Here is a 20,689-nt window from a genome sequence, read left to right as displayed (position 1 = left end):
GCCTCCCAAGTAGGTGGGATTACAGGTGTCTGCCACCATGCCCGGCTAATTTTTGTATTTTTAGTAGGGACAAGGTTTCACCATGTTGGCCAGGCTGGTCTCAAACTCCTGACCTCAAGTGATCCTCCTACCTCAGCCTCCCAAATTGCTAGGATTACAGGCATGAGCCACCACGCCTGGCCCCAGTTCAACCATTTTAATTCCTGTACAATATTCCATTGTTTGAATATATTGCAAGTTTATTCATTCCCATTTAGTCTGTTTCCAAATTTTATTACAAACAATGATATAATTAATATTCTAATACACACCTCCTCATCATAAGAGTTTCTTTAATGATATACTCCTATCAAGCTGTGGGGAATACACAGCTTTATGAGATGGTACCACATTGTTCTCAAAAGTAGTTAAAACAATTTATAGTCCTACCTGCAGTGTATGAGAAGTTCTATTTCTTTAAATCCTTGCAACTGGCATTATAAAACTTTAATTTTTTCCAGTCTGATTATTATAAAAAGGCACTGCATTTTCCTGATTACTTATGAGGCTGAGTATCTTTTCCTATATTTGCTGGCCTTTCAAGTTCCTCTTCTGTATACTAACATATTTATCTATTGTCTATTTTTCTACTGGGTTTCTCTTTTTTCCTATTGTTTTGTAGGAGCTCTTGACATATTCTGGATCCTAATACCTTTTGGTTATATTACTTGCTAATATCTTATCCTAGCCTCAGCTTATCTTTTACCTTTGTTTATGGTAACTTTTGTTAGATAGATATTTTTAATTAAATTTCACAGACATTTTCCTTTATGGTTTAACCACAAAGCTAGCAAGCATCCACTCATCCCGTGGGTCTCAGCTAAGCTACCACCCTCTCCAGGGTGTGTTTCCTGTGTAAGGCTGAGTCAGGGGCCTGTCCTCTGAGGTCATATTCAGCACTCTCGTGTTTCTCTCATTGGCTGCATTAGCTAGTCCCGTCTAACTCCACATCCATCTAAGCCCAGCCTCCTCCCTCCCTACTGGACTATATGCTCCAGAGGGTAGGCAGTGTCTGAGCCACCTCTATACCCTCCAGCAAATAGCACAGAGACACACCAGGCCTCAGTAATGTTTGGTGAGCAGGTGAGTGAATAAGTAAAAGAAGAACAGATGGTATCCAATGAGGGGACTGAGCTTTGGCCAGCCATGTTGTAGCCCTCACAAGCTGAATTAACAGAGACCTCTGAAATCTTCTTCTACGACTTTGTCTCACTGTTATATGTGAACTATATGTTATAATCTCCAGGACCATGTGCTGGCCTAGAATGGACGGCCTCTTAGCCACAAGATGAATATATTTCTATGGCTAACCTGTCCCGAAGTAACTCAATTCTGAAAACATGAGTACTAAATGAAGTGAAGCAGAACCCTGTTAAAGGAGCAGTCTGCTCTACCACAAACTTGGCCATTCTGTGGGTTAGAGCCTCTACTCTATGGTTTATACAAGTAATCTCTCTTGGTATGCCACGAAAGCCTACATGCCAAAGATGTATGTTATAATATCCCGTATACACACTGGCTAATGGTGGGTAACAAATATGGCTCCAAGCTGCCTATAAGCCAACAAAAAGAAAGAAACATGATTCATTGCATGAGTCACAGCACCTGTAAGTTAGGAATGAACCAGCTTCTTGGGAAAACCATTACAATCCCTGGCATTGAAACTTAAGAAATGTCTTTTGTAGGCTCTTGTGATGGGAACTCAGTGTCACACAATGAATTATGTACCCACAAAATTACATGGCAAATTCGAAACCAGTTTCATAAGGCAATTTTCTTTTTTTTTTGAGACAGAGTCTCGCTCTGTCACCCAGGCTAGAGTGCACCGGCACGATCTTGGCTCACTGCAACCTCCGCCTCCGGGATTCAAGCAATTCTCTGCCCCAGCCTCCCGAGTAGCTGAGATTACAGGCACCCGCCACCATGCCCAGCTAATTTTTTGTATTTTTAGTAGAGATGGGGTTTCACCATCTTGGCCAGGCTGGTCTTGAGCTCCTGACCTCATGATCCACCTGCCTCGGCCTCCCAAAGTGCTGGGATTACAGATGTGAGCTACCGTGCCTGGCCCGTAAGGCAACTTTCTTTAATTCATGTCAAATGGGACAAGGACAATATAAAATTTGTAGCAAAAATTTGTGTCTGAATATTGTTTCTACCCAATAAATCCTTGTCTGACCCTCCTCTCCCTCCTTCTATGTGACCAGATTTCCAGTCCCTATGGACTCTGGAGGTGCAAGAGACAAACCACAACAGACAGGTGCACCATCTCAAGTCTGGCTCACCCCAATCACATCTTTGCTGGCAGACCTCACCTTGGAGAACTTCAGGCCACTGACATTAACAGTGCACAGATCTGATGGCTTCCTCACACAGTGGTGCTTTAGCTGGAACATAATACAAAGAGTTGGCTCTTAAGGCCCCTACAAAGTTTAATCTATTATCGTTCAGCCTTCTCTTTTTGGGCAATCTTTTGTACTTGTCATAATTTGTTTGCTTGTTCATTCATTCATTCATTATTCATCCATTCATTCACCAAATATTTACCAAACACTAAATTGGGCCATATGCTTTGCTGAATACATTAACAAACTTCCTTCTAATCCTAACTAAGCCCTTTGACATAAGTAAGATTATCTCCCCTTTTTAATGAGAAAAACAAGGTTAAAAGAGGTAATGTGCCTTGCCAAAAAATGGTACCACAGTTAGCAAGTGACAGATCTTACTAATCCAAATCTGTAATCACTAAACTCTACGCACTTTTGACTACCATATGTCACCTGACATAATTTAAAAGTTAGAGGTAAATTTTAGCTTTGGAGCTTCCATTTATATTTAATCAAACCTCATTCTTTTTTTGCTAATTATTTATTTATGGTACCCACTATGTTTAGGCACTAAAAGGCATTGGGAAGACAATGAAGAAAAAGCAGAGACATTCCATAACCTCATAGAGCTTACAGTGTCATGGGAAGCCAAGTAGCAAGTATGTATTTATAAATATGATAAATATTTTAAAGGAGAAATTCAAGATGCTATAAGAGATATAACAGGAGGTCCTAACCTCAGTCTGAATGAGGAAATATTTACTTGAGGAAGTAATATTTCAGAGACCTAAGAGCTAAATAGGTCTCATGAAAGTGGGTAGTAGGGATTATGAAGTCTACCAAGGCAGGAAAAAGCAAGGTGCTTCTGAGAGGATGAAAAACAAGATAAGGTTAGTGAGACGGCCATTAGGTCATGAGTCCACGCTGGCTCTGCAAAGGAGCGTGGATTTTATCCTACAACAAATGGAAAGCAGATTTTTAGTAGGGGGCTGATAGTAATTTTATAAAAATTGTAACGTCAGCTACACATAGACATATCAGACAGATTACATCACGTAGATGAGAAGACAGGAGAGGAAGGGGAAAGACCAATGTACCAGATTGGTTAATTACTTTCCTAATAACCACTACTCCTTCCTTGTTAAAGAACACCGGTGTTATTCACATTTCTCCAAATGGAATGTTCTTAAGCCACAGCTCCAGGCAGTAAGTCTTGATCTGTATAAACCAATCATGGAGGTCTCATTCCCCTAACTCATAACTGTTTGGGCATGTGACATAGGTCTAGATAATGAGATACTGGTTGCTTGGTGTTGGGGAGGGGGACCGGTTTTGGAAAGCATTTTCTTACTTCTGAAAAGACATTAGACAGTAGCAATCCCTTCTCTACTTCAGGATGTTATCTTCTGTATGTGATGACCAGAATTGCTGCAGCCATCTCAGGATCATGAAGGCAATCAGTCCAAGAGGACAAGGTAACATGTAAAATGGCACAGTAGAAAGACAGAAGGAACCCAAGCCTTGCAAGACATCATTAATCCAGTAAACTAATCTACCCTAACCAACGCCTCTGGCTTTTTAGGTGAAATAAAAGCATCCTAATTGGCTCACAACAGATAGAAAACGTTTGAATTAGTCCAATAAGAGATGATGGTGGCCCAGATGAGGGTCATGACAGTCAAGACGAGAAAACAGATTTGAAAACTATTTTGTAAAAGTGCCAGGACTTGGTAAAAGTTGGGGTGGGGACAGTGTGGGAGAGGCAAATGTCAAGGAAAACCTCAGGTACTGGCTTGGCGATGGGGTAGATAGTAGTGCCAACAGAGACAGTAAAGTAGATACTGGAAAAGAGATCTGTTTTGGGATTTGGAGTAGGAGCATTGGTGCTGTAATTCAACTGTCAATGAAACATTCAAGTGGAACCATCCAATAGGCAGAGTGGATACCCCATAACTCTGAGAAACATCCCTATTGCTCCTGCCTCCCACAGTGGCAAAAGTCATATTTATTGAATGTGGGAATGTATAAGTATTTGGAAACAATGGAAGAAAAAAAGGCCACTATGGGAAGTGTTTCTGCCCCTTCTCAGTATTATTATTTCAGTCCTCCTCATTCCCAATGAGAAGTGGACATAATAATGAAACTGATTCCACAGGACTGCAAAAAGCTTATACTACCCACTTGAAGTGAGATGAAACCAACAAAGGTCTCTTTCAACATCTGATCTATGCAAACACCCATCTCTTGGGAACCACAGCAGAATCTGGAAACAAAGCAGGCAGCCAGGGAGTTCTTAGGGAGCTATAAGAACTGGACGGCACATTAATATTGATTTACAAAATACATCCTTCTTAGCAAAGCCACTGAGGCATTTCTCAGAGCAGACGTGAAACTACCTGGCTGGTTTCCAACACAGCCACCCCAGTCCTCTTTGTAAAGCCTGCCCCGGGCACTAAGTAGTATCTGGTGAGCTCCCCTAGCTTTCAGCCAGACACTAAAGTCAAAGGACAAAGGCTGTGGGAGAGCAGGATCTCCCCAGTCCCACTCGATCCTGTAGAGATTGCCCCAATGAGCAGAGCAGGAATCTCTCAACCCTACTAGGTGCTGGAATGCAATTTTCAATTGACTGTTTCCCCTGACCTGCTCCTTTGCCTCTCCAACTTAGTAAGAGTTTTTACCTCATATAATGTAAAAGTACAGGCTTTGGAGTCAGTAGACCAGAGTTCTAATCCTGGATCAGCCATTTACTAGCTGTGGAACCTCAGCCAAGGCAAATTACCTCTTGGAGCCTCAGTTTTCCCAACTGCCCAATGGCAACAACACAAAAGGGATGACAATACCTATCTTACTAGGTAGCTGTCAAGAAAGCTTCACATGTCAAGAAACTTTTGGGTCCCTTCATTATCCTGGCTGTATTCAATTTGCCAATATCACTCTAATAGTTTGGAGTAGACTGGGGGTAGCTGTGCCAGAGCAGGGTAAATCCTTCCCTACTTCCTCCGCACCCTAGCTAATGTGCCGGCCACTCCAGGATGCATTTACTCTCACCAGAAAAGCCTGGTCCAGGATACGTCCAGGAAGGTCCACCTGATTTTCCCGCCGAGACCCTTTCTTCCCCCTGAACTCAAAAGAAGTCACCTTCAGGCTTTCCCGACGTTCAGCTTGTGCTCCAACCAAACCCCTGGGCTTCTTCTTGAGGTTACCTTTCTGAACCACTAACCAGTGTCCTTGGCCTGTTGAGAAAATTAGAACAGTGAAAAGGGGAAAACTCCAAAGTTACAACGAGTGCAATTATAGACTTTGTTTATAATACTAAAACCCAAACTAGCTCCTGATTACCTAACATGCACCAGACACAGGACTGCAGCTGAGGGTAGGGGAGATATCTACTTAGGTATGTCATTTAATTGACCTCCAAACCCAGTGAAAAACATGTTATTGTCATTATTTTATAGATGAAAAGGCTGCGACAAAAGGAGATGGAATGACTTGCCCAATTCCTTCCTTCACATTTTTATCTCCAAATTCTATTATTCCTTCAAAAACTAAGATCAAGTATTTCCTGTTCTGTGAAGTCTTCCCTTTTGCCCCTCAGTAGAGCTGATTGCTCTTTCTCATGCATTCCAGTTACTCTTCTACTGGTCATCTCTTGAGTAATGCCTAATGTGTGACCTCAATTCAAGGGTTCCATCTTCTCAAACCTCTATCAGTATACAGAAAAGATGCTGTTAGAAACTCACAATAAGAAAATGTAGGACAGTTTGCGTTAAAAAAAAAAAAAAAAAAAACCTAATAATACATGTCTACTGTAGAAAGAATTTTAAATTGTGCATAAGCAAAAAGAATATGAGGTTCACTAGTAAGCCCACCAAACAAAAATCATAACATATTTTGGAATCTGTTCTTTCTTGCACCAGCAGTTTATTTATGGCATGGTATTCATTGCAATCTGTAATTCTTTTATTTGTTCACTTATTCATTGTTTCCCTCTCTAGAGCGGAAGCTCTGGAATAGCAGGGACTTTATCTGACTCATTCATCTCAGTATTCCCAAGGCCTGCACAGAGCTTACCACATTGTGACTGTTGCTGAACAAATGACTGAATGAACTCTGTCCTATAGCCCCTGCCCACACAGTCATCCATTCCTATCTTTTCTGAGCATCTACTTTATGCTGGGAATTGGGAGTATGAGAATGAATAAAAAGGAAGCCCTAACTCAAAGGAGTCATAATAATATAATACATAACATCTTATATACAATAGTATAATAATAATACAAGGGGTGCTGTGGGAACAAGCTTTGTGCCTCTAACCACTGGTTATCTTCTGGGAAAGCCCACTATCCCTGCCTCAGGGACTTGCCCCAGCTCATACAGCACTGCTGCCCATCCTGCTTCTTGGATGCAGTTCCTGTCCTGTATCTCATATGAGCCATTTCCCATTTCCATTATGGGACTGATACTCCATGTACCCCATTTCCCAGGGCTGCCCTCATCTGGGGCATGGACTTTGCTTCTACTTTATCCTATCTTCATGTGCCTGACTGCTAGGGACCTCAGCCTGAGTTGGTGCCAAAATCCCTAACAAGACCAGAAAGGAAGGCTCAGAGCATGTCAGGAGACCAACAGGAGAAAAAAGAAACTATGTAAATATCCTGTTTCTCATCATACTTTTACTCACTTATTCTAGTATCCATGATGGTTAATTTTATGCATCAACTTTGCTAAGCTATAATATGCAGTTATTCAATCAAACACTAATCTAGGTGTTGCTGTGATGGTATTTTGTAGATGTAATTAGTATTTACAATAAGCTGATGTTAAGTTAAAGAGACTATCCTTGATAATGTGGGTGCCCTCACCCAATGAATTGAAAGACATTAAGAGCAAAACAGGTTTCCTAGAGGAAGAAGAAATTTTGCTTTAACACAACAATTTCAGCTCCTCCCCAGGGGTTTCCAGCTTGCCAGCCTGCCCTACAAATTTCAGACTTGCATCCCCCACAATCACATAAAGTCAATTCCTTAAAAAAAAAAAAAAAAAAAATATGTCTACCCACCTACCTATCTCCTACTAGTCCTGTTTATCTCCTACCAGTTCTGTTTCTCTGAAGAACTCTAATGCAACATCCTATAATGGTTCTTACCTACAAAAATTATTACTGTAGTGTTTGAATAGTGACTATTTCCCTCATTCCTTCTACATTTTCTAGTTGGAATTCTACTATAAGAAAGAGCTGGCTGGGAGTGGTGGCTCATGTAATCCTAGCACTTTGGGAGGCCGAGGCAGGTGGATCACTTGCGGTCAGGAGTTCGAGACCAGCCTGGCCATCATGGTGAAACCCCATCTCTATAAAAAATACAAAAATTAGCTGGGCATGGTGGCAAGTGCCTGTAATTCCAACTACTCAGGAGGCTGGGGCAGGAGAATCACTTGAACCTGGGAGGCGAAGGTTGCAGTGAGCCAAGACTGCACCGCTGCACTCTAGCCTGGACAACAGAGAGAGACTCCATCTCAAAAAAAAGAAAAGAAAGAGCTATTTTGTTTCCCCCACATATTTACATATTCAAGTATTCATTTATATTAGTAGACTCATGAATATTTGTTGTTCCATGGTCTACAACCTAATTCTGCCATTATTTATTTCATTGCTCAAACTGTCCTACCTTTGGTGATTGGGAGCACCTTCAAGTCAGCTGTGTCCTTTCAACATGCCCCATTATTTTTCTGAGCACTTCTTTACTTCTGGCACCACAAGATACTCCAACTCAACTTGTATTTTTTCTGCCCTAGTCCTGCAAACAGCTATTTCTCCAAGAAGCCCATGCTGTTTTCATTGGAGAATGGTATTTAGAAACCAAGATGTAGATACTATGTATGCTTTTTGCTGCTGAGGTGTCATTGCTGTCAGTGGACTGGGAAATACACATATGTACACTAGGACATATAGATATATACAACTATATTTATTTCTGTAGCTATCCATCTTTGTGTGTCTGTGTGTGTGAGAGAGACAGAGACAGCGAGCGAGAGAAAGAGAGAGAGACAAAGAGATAAACTATGAGTTCACACTGATAGCTCCATTTGAAGGTGTCTGATAGGTAGGTGGCCAGGGAAAGTCTCTGTGTGAAAAACAAAATCACTGTAGAGAAGCAGGAAGGACAGGCAGGAAGAGAAGGTTCTTCCAATATTCCATCTACAGAGTGACCAACAAGTTACAACATCTGGAGTAAACAAGGTGTACTTCTCCTTTGCCCTACCCTTTCAAAGCAACTAATCGAATCCAGAGAACCCATACTTAGTGTTCCACCTATAGGGTTCTTATTACAGCAATTCCCTGCTCCGGGGAATTTTTTGACTAGATAAATACTTGAAAATCTACCTAGCAGAGTCAAATTTAAGCCATTTTATTTAGGAGTTTGGCAGACTATAATCACTCACCAAATAAGAAATACAGACAGGAAGACAGCTCACGAGAGGATGGGTGCTGAGGACTAGGGTAGTCAGACATGGCTTATTGGAAGAAGTAGAAGGAAAGCTGGGATTTGTGTGATGGGAAGAGTTTGGCTAACAAGAATGAGGGCTGGAACATTCAGGGCAAATAAAAAAGCTATGTGAAAAGCGAGCACCGTAGAATAGAGCATAAAGGAGGAAATGGGTTGTCGCAGAGGGTAAGAGCAGGTTAAACTCAGAATGACACAGAATGCCAGTTAAAGGAGTTAGCAATGAGAAGTCACTGAACAGAAGGGGCACTGTGGTTAAATGTGCACTTTAGAAGTCCCACGGAGGCTACTAGGACTGGAGGGGGAAGGACTGGGTACAGCAGGGAACAGTAGTGAAGGAGTTGGAGAAGAACAAGTAGGTGTGAGATGGTCTAAAGCAGGAGCTAGGTATGAGGAAAAGGTATCAACTTGAGAAGTCACCTGACCTTCCTCTGGCACGCGAAGCAGGTTTCTGGCTGGAAAGCAGTTGTTCAGGTAAGGCTTCCCATCATCCAGCTTGTAGATTCCTGAGGAGGCCATCTCCCTGAACGCCAGGCAAGGAAAGCAAGGAAGCAGAAGAGTGAAAAGACACAGCAGAGCCCTCTTACTCCAGTGCAGCTCGTGAGCCCACCAGGACCACCACACCCTGCACACACCCTGCTCTGACACCTGGAGGCCCCACTGCCCTTGCTTCAGAAATGGGCTGGCTGTTTATATGAAGAGGGAAACAAGACCCTGGGTTTTTCAGTTCAAATAAATCCTAACCCAATGGAACCCTAGAAAGAACATGATCCTCGGGCTTAGACAGACTTGGTTTGAATCCTGGCTCTGTCTTTCCTTGCTCTGTGACTGGGCAAGTTACTCTACTCCTCCGAACTTCAGTTTCCTCACCTGCAAAATGGGGGTTATAATACCTACCTTAAAAGACAAATAAGTGAGAAAGACAGTGCCTGATACATATTAAGTCTCTGCTAGATGTTTTCTTTGTTTTAACAGAGTTCAGAGAAGAAGGAGCTCACATTTTAGAGACAATAGTGTACAAATAATGAGACTTCAACTGGATAAATAGTATTTGAGGGATGAATTGAGTTTTCTGATAGACAGAAGGATAAACATTCCAAACAGTAAGGGCCACAGGAGGGCATAGTTGTGCACAGTAAAGAAACAATGTGACCCAAGAAGGAGAGGGATGTATGCTTGGTAGTCTTGAACAATAAAGTTGGATAGGAAGGATGGTGCCTGCTCCTGAAGGGCTTGGGGTACCAGGCTAGGAGCTCAGGCTTCATCTTGTAGGTGACTGAGAGCCATGGATAATTTCTGAGCTGGACAGAACCATAATCCAAGCTGTGCTTTAGAAAGAGAGATCTGACAAAAATAGTAGTAGGTGAAAGCAGCACCCAGTGGCAACTGGGATTGCAGTTAGGGGAGTATTGCAGCAACCCAGGGATAAGCTGATGAGAGTTCATGTTAATAAACTAAAGAATTAAAAAAAGAAGGATGGACAGAAAAAAAGAAATGAGAAAGGAAGGAACAGAAAAGAAAAAGTGGAGCAAGACCAATTAGAAGTATGAGCATTTCATGTGTGGACACAGCCTAGGCAACACAGTGAGACCCTGTCTCTACAAAAAATTTAAAAAATTAGCCAGCATGGTGGTACATGCCTGTGGTCCCAGCTACTCAGGAGGCTGAAGTGGGAGGATCGCTTAAGCCCAGGAGTCCAGGCTGCAGTGAGCCGTGATCATGCCTGGGTGACAGTGAGACCCCATATTTAAAAAAAAAAAAAAAAAAATGTGAGGACAAAGGAGGACAAGGCCCTGGAGGATCCACAAAAGAAAATAATTTTAGAGAAGTAGGAGAACTGGGAGGTGGAGAGTGGGAGCTGCCAGGTAAGCCAAGGTAAGAGAAAACTCTATGAAAGAGGTAGGGAAGTCCATGAGAAAGTAGGAGGTCAGTTTCGGAAGAAGGGTGGAGTTAAAGTCCGACATTACGTATGAAAGAGTGAATGGAAGGCGAGGGAATACAAAAAGTGAATATAAGCAAGTTTTTCAAGAAGCTTGATTGTGAAAAGGAGGAGAAAAGCAAGACAACAGTGAGATGGAAGGTAAAATTGAGAGATGGGTGAATATCAGGGCCAGTGCTGGGGGAAGGTGCCTAAGGAACACCTAGGAGAACATGTGCTCTCTCTCAGAGTTGTGCAAATGCAGTCTCAGCACTTGGCCTCCACCCTAGTCCTAGCCCTGGCGGACAGAGTCACTACCGAGAATAAATTCCAGAAGCTCATTGCATGGGTTCAGATCCTAGCTATGCCACTTACTAGCTCTGTGGCCTTGAGCAAGTTACTTTTCTATGCCTTGGTTTTTTCCTCTGTGAAATGTAGACAATAAGTGCACCTACTTCATAGGGCTGTTTTGATGATTACAGGAGAAAATGCCTTAGTATCTGGCACATGGCTAACTCATGCTGCTCATTTTCCATTACTATGCTATTAACAGGATGAGAAAGGCTTGACTACATCTGTAGCCTGAGAGGAAGGAGCCAGTAGGGGAGGAAAGACTGACAATGCAGGAGAGAGATGGGCAGACCTGCAAAGCCATCCCTGAGAAGGCAAGAAGAAGGGCACTCAGCATCCAGGGGAGGGGTTCCCTCACTGAGGATGAGAGAGGGCAGGCTCCCTCAGGGACAGTCGTGATGGGAGACAGATCTCAAATATCCCGAGTGTTCCATTTCCCTAACACCTAGAGAATAAAAAGAGCACAAAAGAAATAACCTTCCATTTTCTATCTGCTATGGGGTGGCTCCCAGAGACTCACCAATACCAATTTACAGTGAGTCAGAAATTCTTTAGGGGGGTGTGTGTGTGTGCGTGCCCGTGCATGCATGCACATGCAAAAAAGTTGGAAAGAGAATATAGTTCTGACTAGGGTATGACTCAGTCTTTTCTTCATCAAATTATTATTCTCTTCAGAGAAACAGGCATAAAAACGGTTCCTCAAAGGAATAGATAGCCCTAATCACAACTGCACTTACCATTTGTCATTCACAGATTGTTCACCACAGTCTGATGTCAAACCTTGGAAAAACCTACATTTTACCCAGGACTTGCAAACACAAATGGTTACAGGAGTTGGGCAGGCCATGTGAGTGAGTGAAGAAAGCTGGAGGCGAGGGGAAGAAAGTAGAAGGAGGGTGTGTGTGTGTCACAGAGAGAGAGAGAGTGCACATGCTCATAGAGGCAGCAACTAGTCAGCTCTTACCAATTGCTGCCATACAGAAACCTAAGTCATCGTTGCCAGATCTTCACATTTTTTTCAAGGAAAGTCTGCCTTATATATGAAATCTCCTATTTGAGGGTTGGCAACTAATTTGCCATTTTAAAACAATGTGCAGGCCAAACCAAACACCTGAGAGCCAGATTCAACTCCAGGCTACATTTGTTTTTTCTGATTGATCTTCTGTTTTTTTCTTTTGAGACAGCATCTCACTTTGTCACCCAGGCTACAGTACAGTGGCACAATCACGGCTCATTGTAGCCTCAACCTCCTGGGCTCAAACAATCCTTCTACCTCAGTCTCCTGAATAGCTGGGACTATAGGCACATGCCACCATGCCTGGCTAATTTTCGTATTTTTTGTAGGGACAGGGTTTCACCATATTGCCCAGACTGGTCTCAAACTCCTGGGCTCAAGCCATCCACCCACCTTGGCCTCCCAAAGTGCTGAGACTACAGGCATGAGCCAACACACCTAGCCTGATCTTCTATTTTCATGGTGTGGAAATTTAAACAGTAAGTCCCATTCAATAAAACAAACTCCGACTACTGGGATTTTCAAATTCAGTAACACACATTTCCTTTTGTCTTGAAGATGCACAGCACCACTTAATGCAACGTGAACATACTAGTCCCAGCTCCTCTTTTCTTATCCCATACATCTAACAGGTCACTGAGTCATGACAATTTGAGCTCAGAAATACTGTTCCAGTGGTCTATTTTTCTCCATCTCTACTGTTTTCATTAAATCATTCATCATCTCCCACCTAGAATAGTACAACAGTTTTCTGACTGGGTTCCCACTAAACATGAAGGCCAGATGCCTAAGCCTGTTCTTGAAAGTCCTTGGAGTCCTATGTCCTAACCTTTCCAGCTCCAGTTAGTTTTACCCATTCAGGCTCACAGTGTCATCTTCCACTCCCAATACAGATCATTCACATGTAGCCCTCCCTGCCTCTGTTCTTGGTGTTCCTTCAGCCTAAAACCCCCTTCTCCATCTTGTTCACCTGGTTGACCTCATCCTTTATGATTCAGCTCCAAGACCACCTCAAAGATTAAGTTTCTTTAACCTCAAGCTCTTAAAATTTGTCCTTAAAGGGATCTAGGCATTTCCAAATATGTGCTGAGATAGATTCATGCAATTTGAGGTAGTAGAGATTGGGGAACCTGCAAGCCGCTGGCCAGGGGAAGGGAGGCCACAAAAAGTATGTGAGATGAGACCACAATTCAAAGGGTCTGGGAAGAGTTCAATTAAAAAAAAAAAAGCAATGTGGAAAGCTCAGATTGGGGCATGCTGAGAGAAGGTTTCCTGGCAGTGACAAATATTCTATGAATACAGAGTGGTGCAATAGGAAGGGAAACAACTTTTAAATTTGACTCTAGTTTCTACTATCAAGCTGAGTGACCATGGGTAAATAACTTTACCTCTTTGTGCCTCAGATTCCTCACATGTAAAATGACGATAAAAATTCTGTGCCTCCGAGAATTGCAGTAAGAAATAAATTAGGTAATAATGGACAGAATGGATAGAAAAAAAGCATCTTTCTAGACTCCACCCAGATGCCAACCCTTCCACAAAGCCCTCACTGAACCTGCCAGTGGAAATAACTGCTGCTTTTGCTAAGCTGTAAAGTCTTTCATCAGTATTAATTGCATGGCCCGACCTCATAAGATTACTAACGATCATGAAGGGGTACCTTCAATGGACTATGGATTTCCAAGTCTGGAAACACATCTACTTCACTGTCTCTCTTCCACCCTTGGGACTTAGCTCATAGGAAGCATGCAATAGACGTGTGAGCCAAGTGAAGGATATGATGGCACTCCTAGGACCAAGATATATATACATATATCTGCTACACACACACCCCGTCAATTAGACTCTAAAACCTTCCTAGGAAAGGGCAATATCAGTGGTAGTCATCAATTTATTCCTAACAAAGCACCTAACATAACAGATTCCATAAATATTTGTGGAATAAATGAATGAATGTTGGTATCTCCGTTGGTCCAACACAGGGCACTATAAGTTTCCTGATCCCTGATCTTCCCTGCAAAGGGTTGGAAGCTCTTGTTATGTGTTCCTACAACACTGCATACTTCGCCTAATATAGTACTTACGACTTTATTATAATTGTTTGCTCTCCCCTCATCAACTTCTCACCTGCTGTGGGGCCTATAATTACCTTATTCAGCTGTGTAATCCCAGCATGTAGTATAGAGCCTACAACTCACTAAAAATATGTTTGGAAGATTAATGGACAGATGGATGGATGGGGACAAATTTATATTCAGTCAATATGTCTTTCAGGAACTCGCTCTCATGACCAATCACACACATCTGCTAGAGAGGTAAATGAAGGAATGAATGAGTAAATTGCTGGCTGGAAAATGTTAGATATGATGTAATTTGCCGGCTGGAAAATGTTAGGTATGATGGCTGTCGGAGAAGACGTCAGTAACTTAAAGAATATGGTGACCTGGTTTCAGGTCTCCAGAGTACTTACTTGATCTTTGACTTTGGGAATGTCCCCTTGACTTCCTTCTTTTTTTGTTTCTTCACTTGTTTCTTTGCCTGTAGAATAAATATTACATTCCTTTTTAGCCTGCTATTCACAGCTCTTGAACTTTCTCATTAATTATATTCTACTGTGAGTCTTCTACTCCAAAATTTGTCTTGCCTTTAGTCCTTGCCCGTAGGACTAAAGATCCAAGAAATAGATAGATAGAGATACAGAGATGGAGACAAAGACAAGACATAGATGGGAAGGTGGTATAGGAGAATATAATCATGATAGTGGGGTATGACTGGAGTGCTTAAATCAGACACATGAAGCACAAATCTCAAAGGAAGGGATCGTTTACATGATTATTTACACAAAATAAATTTCTGCCAGATAAAAATAGTAAAGTCAAAGTTGAAAGATAAGACACAGTCTGGGAAAAGATATTGCCATACATATAATACAAAAGATGACTCACACTCAAGCTTATAGGAGGCATGCAGACCTGGATGCTATCGTAGAAATTCCAGTTCCTTATTAGGAATATTAGGTGAGAAGGTGTGGATCTACAACTAATGGGCCAAGAAGGGCACATAATCCCTAGGTTACATTATCTAAGACAAGTAAGAACTTTATACAGTAGAAAAAAAAGTCAAAGTTCCAGACTTGGAGGCTGACTTCCTGGTTAGCTTTAGTTACCTCTGGTCTCTATTTCAAACTTGACACAACTAATGCCAATCTGGCTGTAGTGCTTCCTCCAAAACAAACATTCTCTCTTTCTCCCTGTCTCCCTGTCTCTCTCTCTCTCTCTCTCTCTCTCTCTCACACACACACACACACACACACACACACACACACACGCACTAACGCATATTTTTGCTTGTTCCATTCCTTTGGCCTATCACATTTCTGCCCCTCTTCCTTGCCTGGCTACATACAGATTAGCTTTTCTGTATCTCCCTCTCCTTAGGTTGAGTCTCCTCACGTCCACTTTTTTTTTTCCTTTTTTCTTGAGACAAGGTCTCACTCTGTTATCCAGGCTGGAGTGCAGTGGCATGATCTCAGCTCACTGCAACCTCCACCTCCCAGACTCAAGCAATCCTTCCACCTTAGCCTCCCAAGTAGCTGGACCACAGATGTGTGCTACCATGCCCAGCTAAATTTCTGTATTTTTGATAGAGATGGGTTTTCACCATGTTGCCCAGGCTGCCTCAAACTCCCAACTCAGCCTCCCAAAGTGTTGGGATTACACGCGTGAGCCCCCTTGTCCAGCCATCAAGCCCACTTCTTAATGGAGGCACTAACATGGTTGGGCTTTGTGTCCCCACCCAAATTTCATCTTGAATTGTAACCACCGTAATCTCCATAATCCCCACGTGTTGAGGGAGAGACCTGGTAGGAAGTGACTGGATCATGGAGGTGGTCCCTTATGCTGTTCTCATGATAGTGAGTGAGCTCTCACAAGATCTGATGGGTTTATAACTGTCTGACCGTTCCTCCTTCACACTCTTGCCCTCTCTTGCTTGCCACCATGTAAGACCTGCCTCTTCCCTTTCTGCCATGATTGTAAATTTCCTGAGGCCTCTCCAGCCATACGGAACTGTGAGTTTGTTGCAGGAAGTCAGGGACCCCTGAACCGAGGGACTGGCTGAGGCCATGATAGAAGAACATAAATTGTGAAGATTTCATGGACATTTATTAGTTCCCCAAATGAATACTTTTATAATTTCTTATGGCTGTCTTTACTGCAATCTCTGAACATAAATTGTGAAGATTTCATGGACACTTATCACTTCCCCAATCAATACCCTTGTGATTTCCTATGCCTGTCTTTAATCTCTTAATCCTGTCATCTTCATAAGCTGAGAAGGATGTATGTCGCCTCGAGACCCTGTGATGATTGTGTTAACTGCACAAACTATAGAGCATATGCGTTTGAACAAGATGAAATCTGGGCACCTTGAAAAAAGAACAGAATGACAGCAATGTTCAGGGAACAAGGGAGATAACTTTAAACTCTGACTGCCTGTGAGCCGGGCGGAACAGAGCCATATTTCTCTTCTTTCAAAAGCAAATAGGAGAACTATCCCTTAATTCTTTTTCTAAGCAAGGAACATCCCTGAGAAAGAGAATGCGTCCCTGAGGGGAGGCCTCTAAAATGGCCGCTTTGGGGACGGCTGTCTTTTATGATAGTAGACAAAGGGATGAAATAAGCCCTGGTCTCCCGTAGCACTCCCAGGCTTATTAAGACGAGGAAATTCCTGCCTAATAAAGTTTGGTCAGACCGGTTGTCTGCTCTCAAACCCTGTCTCCTGATAAACATGTTATCAATGACAATGCATGCCCCAAACTTCATTAACAATTTTAATCTTGCCCCGTCCTGTGGTCCTGTGATCTCGCCCTGCCTCCATTTGCTTTGTGATATTTTATTACTTTGTGAAGTATGTGATCTCTGTGACCTACACCCTATTCGTACACTCCCTCCCCTTTTGAAAATTGCTAATAAAAAACTTGCTGGTTTTACGGCTCAGGGAGCATCACAGAATCTGCCGACATGTGATGTCTCCCCCGGACACCCAGTTTTAAAATTTCTCTCTTCTGTACTCTTTGCCTTTATTTCTCAGACCAGTCAATACTTAGGGAAATAGAAAAGAACCCATGTTGAATCAATTAAACCTCTTTCCTTTATAAATTACCCAGTCTTGGGCAGTTCTTTATAGCAGTGTGAAAATGGACTAATACAGGCACTATACCACACTGTATTATAATGCCTGCTTCCTTGTCTGTTCCCCACCTCACTCCCAGGCTGTGAGTATCTCCAAGATCAGGTCAGGCCTGGGTCCTACTTATCTCTTTATCCTGCATCTTACACAGGACCTGGCTTACTGAAGGAAGAGTCTCAATGAGTGTTAATTGAACTAACCCAACCCATGAACAAAATGCCACGGGAGCACTTCATGCAGTGGGTGAAGAAAGAAGAAGCAAGTATCAGGGATAGTTTCACAGGGTAGGTGACATTAGAGCTGGATCTTGGCCTGGCACAGTGGTTCATACCTGTAATCCCAACACTTTGGGAGGCCGAAGCAGATGGATCACTTGAGGTCATGAATTCAAGACTAGGCTGTCCAACATGGCAAAATCCTTTCTCTACTACAAATATAAAAATTAGCCGGGCATGGTGGCATGTGCCTGTAGTCCCAGCTACAGAGACTACAGCTTGGGACACTGAGGCACAAGAACTGCTTGAACTTAGGAGGCAGAGGTTGCAGTGAGCCAAGATCCCACCACTGCACTCCAGCCTGGGTGACAGAGTGAGACTCTGTCTCAAAAAAAGAAAAAAAAAAGTGACTAGGGCAAAGGTATATCATCTCATTTTCTTTTAAATAAAAGAAAAATAAGAAGTTGTAAAAGATAAATGGCAACAAGCTACAGGGGCATCTGATTAGAGTGTCCAGGGATTGCTTCAGAGAGGTAATGAAATGTCATCTTATGTTATTGTTACATAGTGAAAATTATTTTCTTTTTAGTAATAATTTAGTTATTTATTGATAATTATTTTCTTTTCTTTCTGATCTTGGCTCACTGCAGCCTCTGCCTCCCAGATTCAAGCAATTCTCCTGCCTCAGCCTCCCAAGTAGCTGGGATTACAGGCGCCCGCTACCATGCCCGGCTAATTTTTGTATTTTTCATAGAGACGGGGTTTCACCATGTTGGCTATGCTGGTCTTAAACTCCTGACCTCAGGTGATCCACCCGCCTCGGCTGGGATTACAAACGTGAGCCACCATGCCCAGCCTAGATAATAATTATTTTCACATGAATTTTGGCTTCCCCAAGACAAGTTTTTGTCTATTTTATTCAGGAACATATCCCTGGTGACTAGAATATGGCCTACTACATAGTAAGCAACTCAAAAATATTTAATTATTTAGATGCTTATGGGGGATATATAGGAATTAAAAAACAATACAATGTAATAGAGCATAGTATAATACAATTCTGCTATTTGATAACTCTGTCATGGAGTAGGAGTTCCACCAGAGTAGCAACCAGGTCTATCTTGATCCCTTGTATCCATCAGTACAATATTGGTGCTCAATATATATTTGTGAAAAAAATTATTGATTAAAATGTAGACTCCTATTACATCCTAAAACCGTAAAAGCAGAGTGTCAGAAGGGATATATATTGATTTTTTTTAATGCCGGCTTGAAAACCGAGTTCAGATACACGCTATCTGGCTTTGGGTAGGTTCTTTAGTTTCCTCCTCACCTAACAGGGATGTTGTGGGACTCAGTGAGAGAGAGGATGGCTGGAAGTGCACATAGGATATTGCCTGGCAGACATTAGGCACTCAGTAAATGTGAGTTCTCCGTAACACGAAAACATTACTAACAGCTAAAATGACAGCTGCTTGAGAAAACAATCAGTAAGTGCCACAACCGGGCTAGAAAAGGATGAAGGACCGGCTCCTGCCCACTCCTTCGGAAACTCCACACCTGGGCCGGAGAAAGACTCAAACTCGGAAACTAAGTTTTCAGTCGCACCTGCCTCCGGCGTCGCTTCAGCCTCCGAGGGGTCTGCGGAGGCGAAGTCCCAGTCAGGAGGGATGCGCGCCTGCGAGCCTGCCGGGGATCTCGGAGCCGCTCCACGGTGTTGCCTGCCGCTACCTTTCCGACGCCTTAGTAACTGGGACGCGACGGCAGACAGTGTAGGCTGCAACTGACGGCCAGGACGTCTAACTACAAGTCCCAGCAAGCCCCGCGGCCACGTCCTCTGACTACCTCGCGCCAGCAAGCCCCAAACTACGGATCCCGATTAACTCCGCGCGGCGCGCCACGCTGTCAGCTCCAGCCAATCGGCTTCAGACAAGTCGGAGGGGAGGGAGACGCAGAGGCGCACAACATGGCGGCGGCAGCTACACAGGGCGGGAGAAGCGGTGGTCTCGGAGGCAATAGTGGGGCTGGCGGTGGTTCCAACTGCGGGACAGGCAGTGGCCGTAGCGGCTTGTTGGATAAGGTGAGGAGCCGGTTCTTGGGAAAAGTTGAATCCTGGGGAGGCCTGGGAGGCGGCGAACCCACCTTCCCATCCCGGTCTCCCTTATTTTCTACGGCCTTTTGAGGGGAGCCCTTGTGTGACCACTATGACAACCCTACGCACGCTTGTAGCCTGCCCTCATCACACTTCAAACCTGGACCCTCTCCTCTTTAGGACTTCTTCGCTTCTCGTAAGTGTTCTGGTCCTGGCCGCCACAGCTTTTTCGGTAATTTGGTTCTTCCTATACTTAATTGTATCCATCGCTTTTTCCTTGGGGTGCTGGGTGCACTGTTGCCAGTGCCCATTTCACAGACACGGAAAACCGAAGCCCGAGGATTCAAGAATCGATATCCCCGAAACTCCCTACCACCATCAGCCTTGCGTGCTGCTACAGATTCCAATGTGCTTCTTGTCCTTTTGCTTACTTAAGTTTTTAGGCATTTAATCATGATAGGCGAATACTTAAAATATTTGAGTATTGACTCTTCTACTGGGCTGACAAGAAGCCTTTAAGATTTTTCTTTCTTTCTATTGTTTTTCCCCGCCCTCTCCTCTCTCCCCTCTACCTCCCTGTTTGCTACCAAGTGCACTGCTGCCCGCTCACGCTTGTCCCTTTCCTCCTCTGCTCATCCAATTTTTTTTTAACTGCAGTCCTAGCAACAAGGGCTTAAAAGAAAAGAAAAAAAGGAAAACTGTCCCTGGGTTGGCCCTTCTTGCTCTTTGCACAGCATCTTAGAAGAAACAGATGGATGGAGAACTTCGTCCTAGTGTTGATTTTGCCTCTAATTAGCTTTGTGACCGTGAAATATGCTTGCTCTCTCTATGTCTATTTGCTCATCTGCAAAGTGAGAGATTTAGCCTTAAAATGAGGGACTTACTCCTAAATTCCCTTCCAGTTCTCTCATTGTAGGACCTTGGGCTGATTTGATGAGAATTGTTAAGCATGGTGTCTTTAGTACAGTAAACAGGATTTTTGAATTTAATTGAAAACAGCTTTCAGACTTCCCTGTGCATAACACATGGCAGGTGCTTAAGA

At 43.1% G+C, this 20,689-nt stretch overlaps 2 protein-coding genes across 9 annotated transcripts in view; one reads left to right on the top strand and one right to left on the bottom strand.

Annotated features, from left to right (window-relative positions):
* LOC116269717 (X-ray radiation resistance-associated protein 1-like) overlaps positions 1 to 19,418 on the bottom strand; it is a 30,534-nt gene extending 11,116 nt beyond the window's left edge. For 3 of the 6 annotated variants that reach the window (XM_031653109.1, XM_031653110.1, XM_031653105.1), the window contains exons 1-5: positions 19,164 to 19,418; positions 14,621 to 14,688; positions 9,292 to 9,389; positions 5,412 to 5,596; positions 2,352 to 2,423 (exon numbers count right to left, since the gene is read on the bottom strand). In XM_031653109.1, the coding sequence (XP_031508969.1) occupies positions 2,352 to 2,423; positions 5,412 to 5,596; positions 9,292 to 9,385 (351 nt within the window). In that variant the 5' untranslated portion in view covers positions 9,386 to 9,389; positions 14,621 to 14,688; positions 19,164 to 19,418. The remainder of the gene's footprint in view (positions 1 to 2,351; positions 2,424 to 5,411; positions 5,597 to 9,291; positions 9,390 to 14,620; positions 14,689 to 19,163) is intronic. The other 3 variants (XM_031653108.1, XR_004177440.1, XM_031653106.1) reach the window with 3 other exon arrangements.
* Positions 19,419 to 19,479: 61 nt separating this feature from the next.
* SPCS2 (signal peptidase complex subunit 2) overlaps positions 19,480 to 20,689 on the top strand; it is a 29,889-nt gene continuing 28,679 nt past the window's right edge. Inside the window, exon 1 of one of the 3 annotated variants that reach the window (XM_031653113.1) lies at positions 19,480 to 19,635. In XM_031653113.1, coding sequence (XP_031508973.1) covers positions 19,522 to 19,635 — 114 coding nt within the window. In that variant the 5' untranslated portion in view covers positions 19,480 to 19,521. Of the gene's footprint in view, positions 19,636 to 19,700; positions 19,844 to 20,689 lie in introns of those variants that run through there. The other 2 variants (XM_031653111.1, XM_031653112.1) reach the window with 2 other exon arrangements.

This window comes from Papio anubis, chromosome 12, assembly GCF_008728515.1.
Source record: "Papio anubis isolate 15944 chromosome 12, Panubis1.0, whole genome shotgun sequence".
NCBI lineage: Eukaryota > Metazoa > Chordata > Mammalia > Primates > Cercopithecidae > Papio > Papio anubis.
The sequence above is the reverse complement of the archived record's forward strand: the minus strand, read 5'-3'. Positions and strand labels throughout refer to the sequence as shown.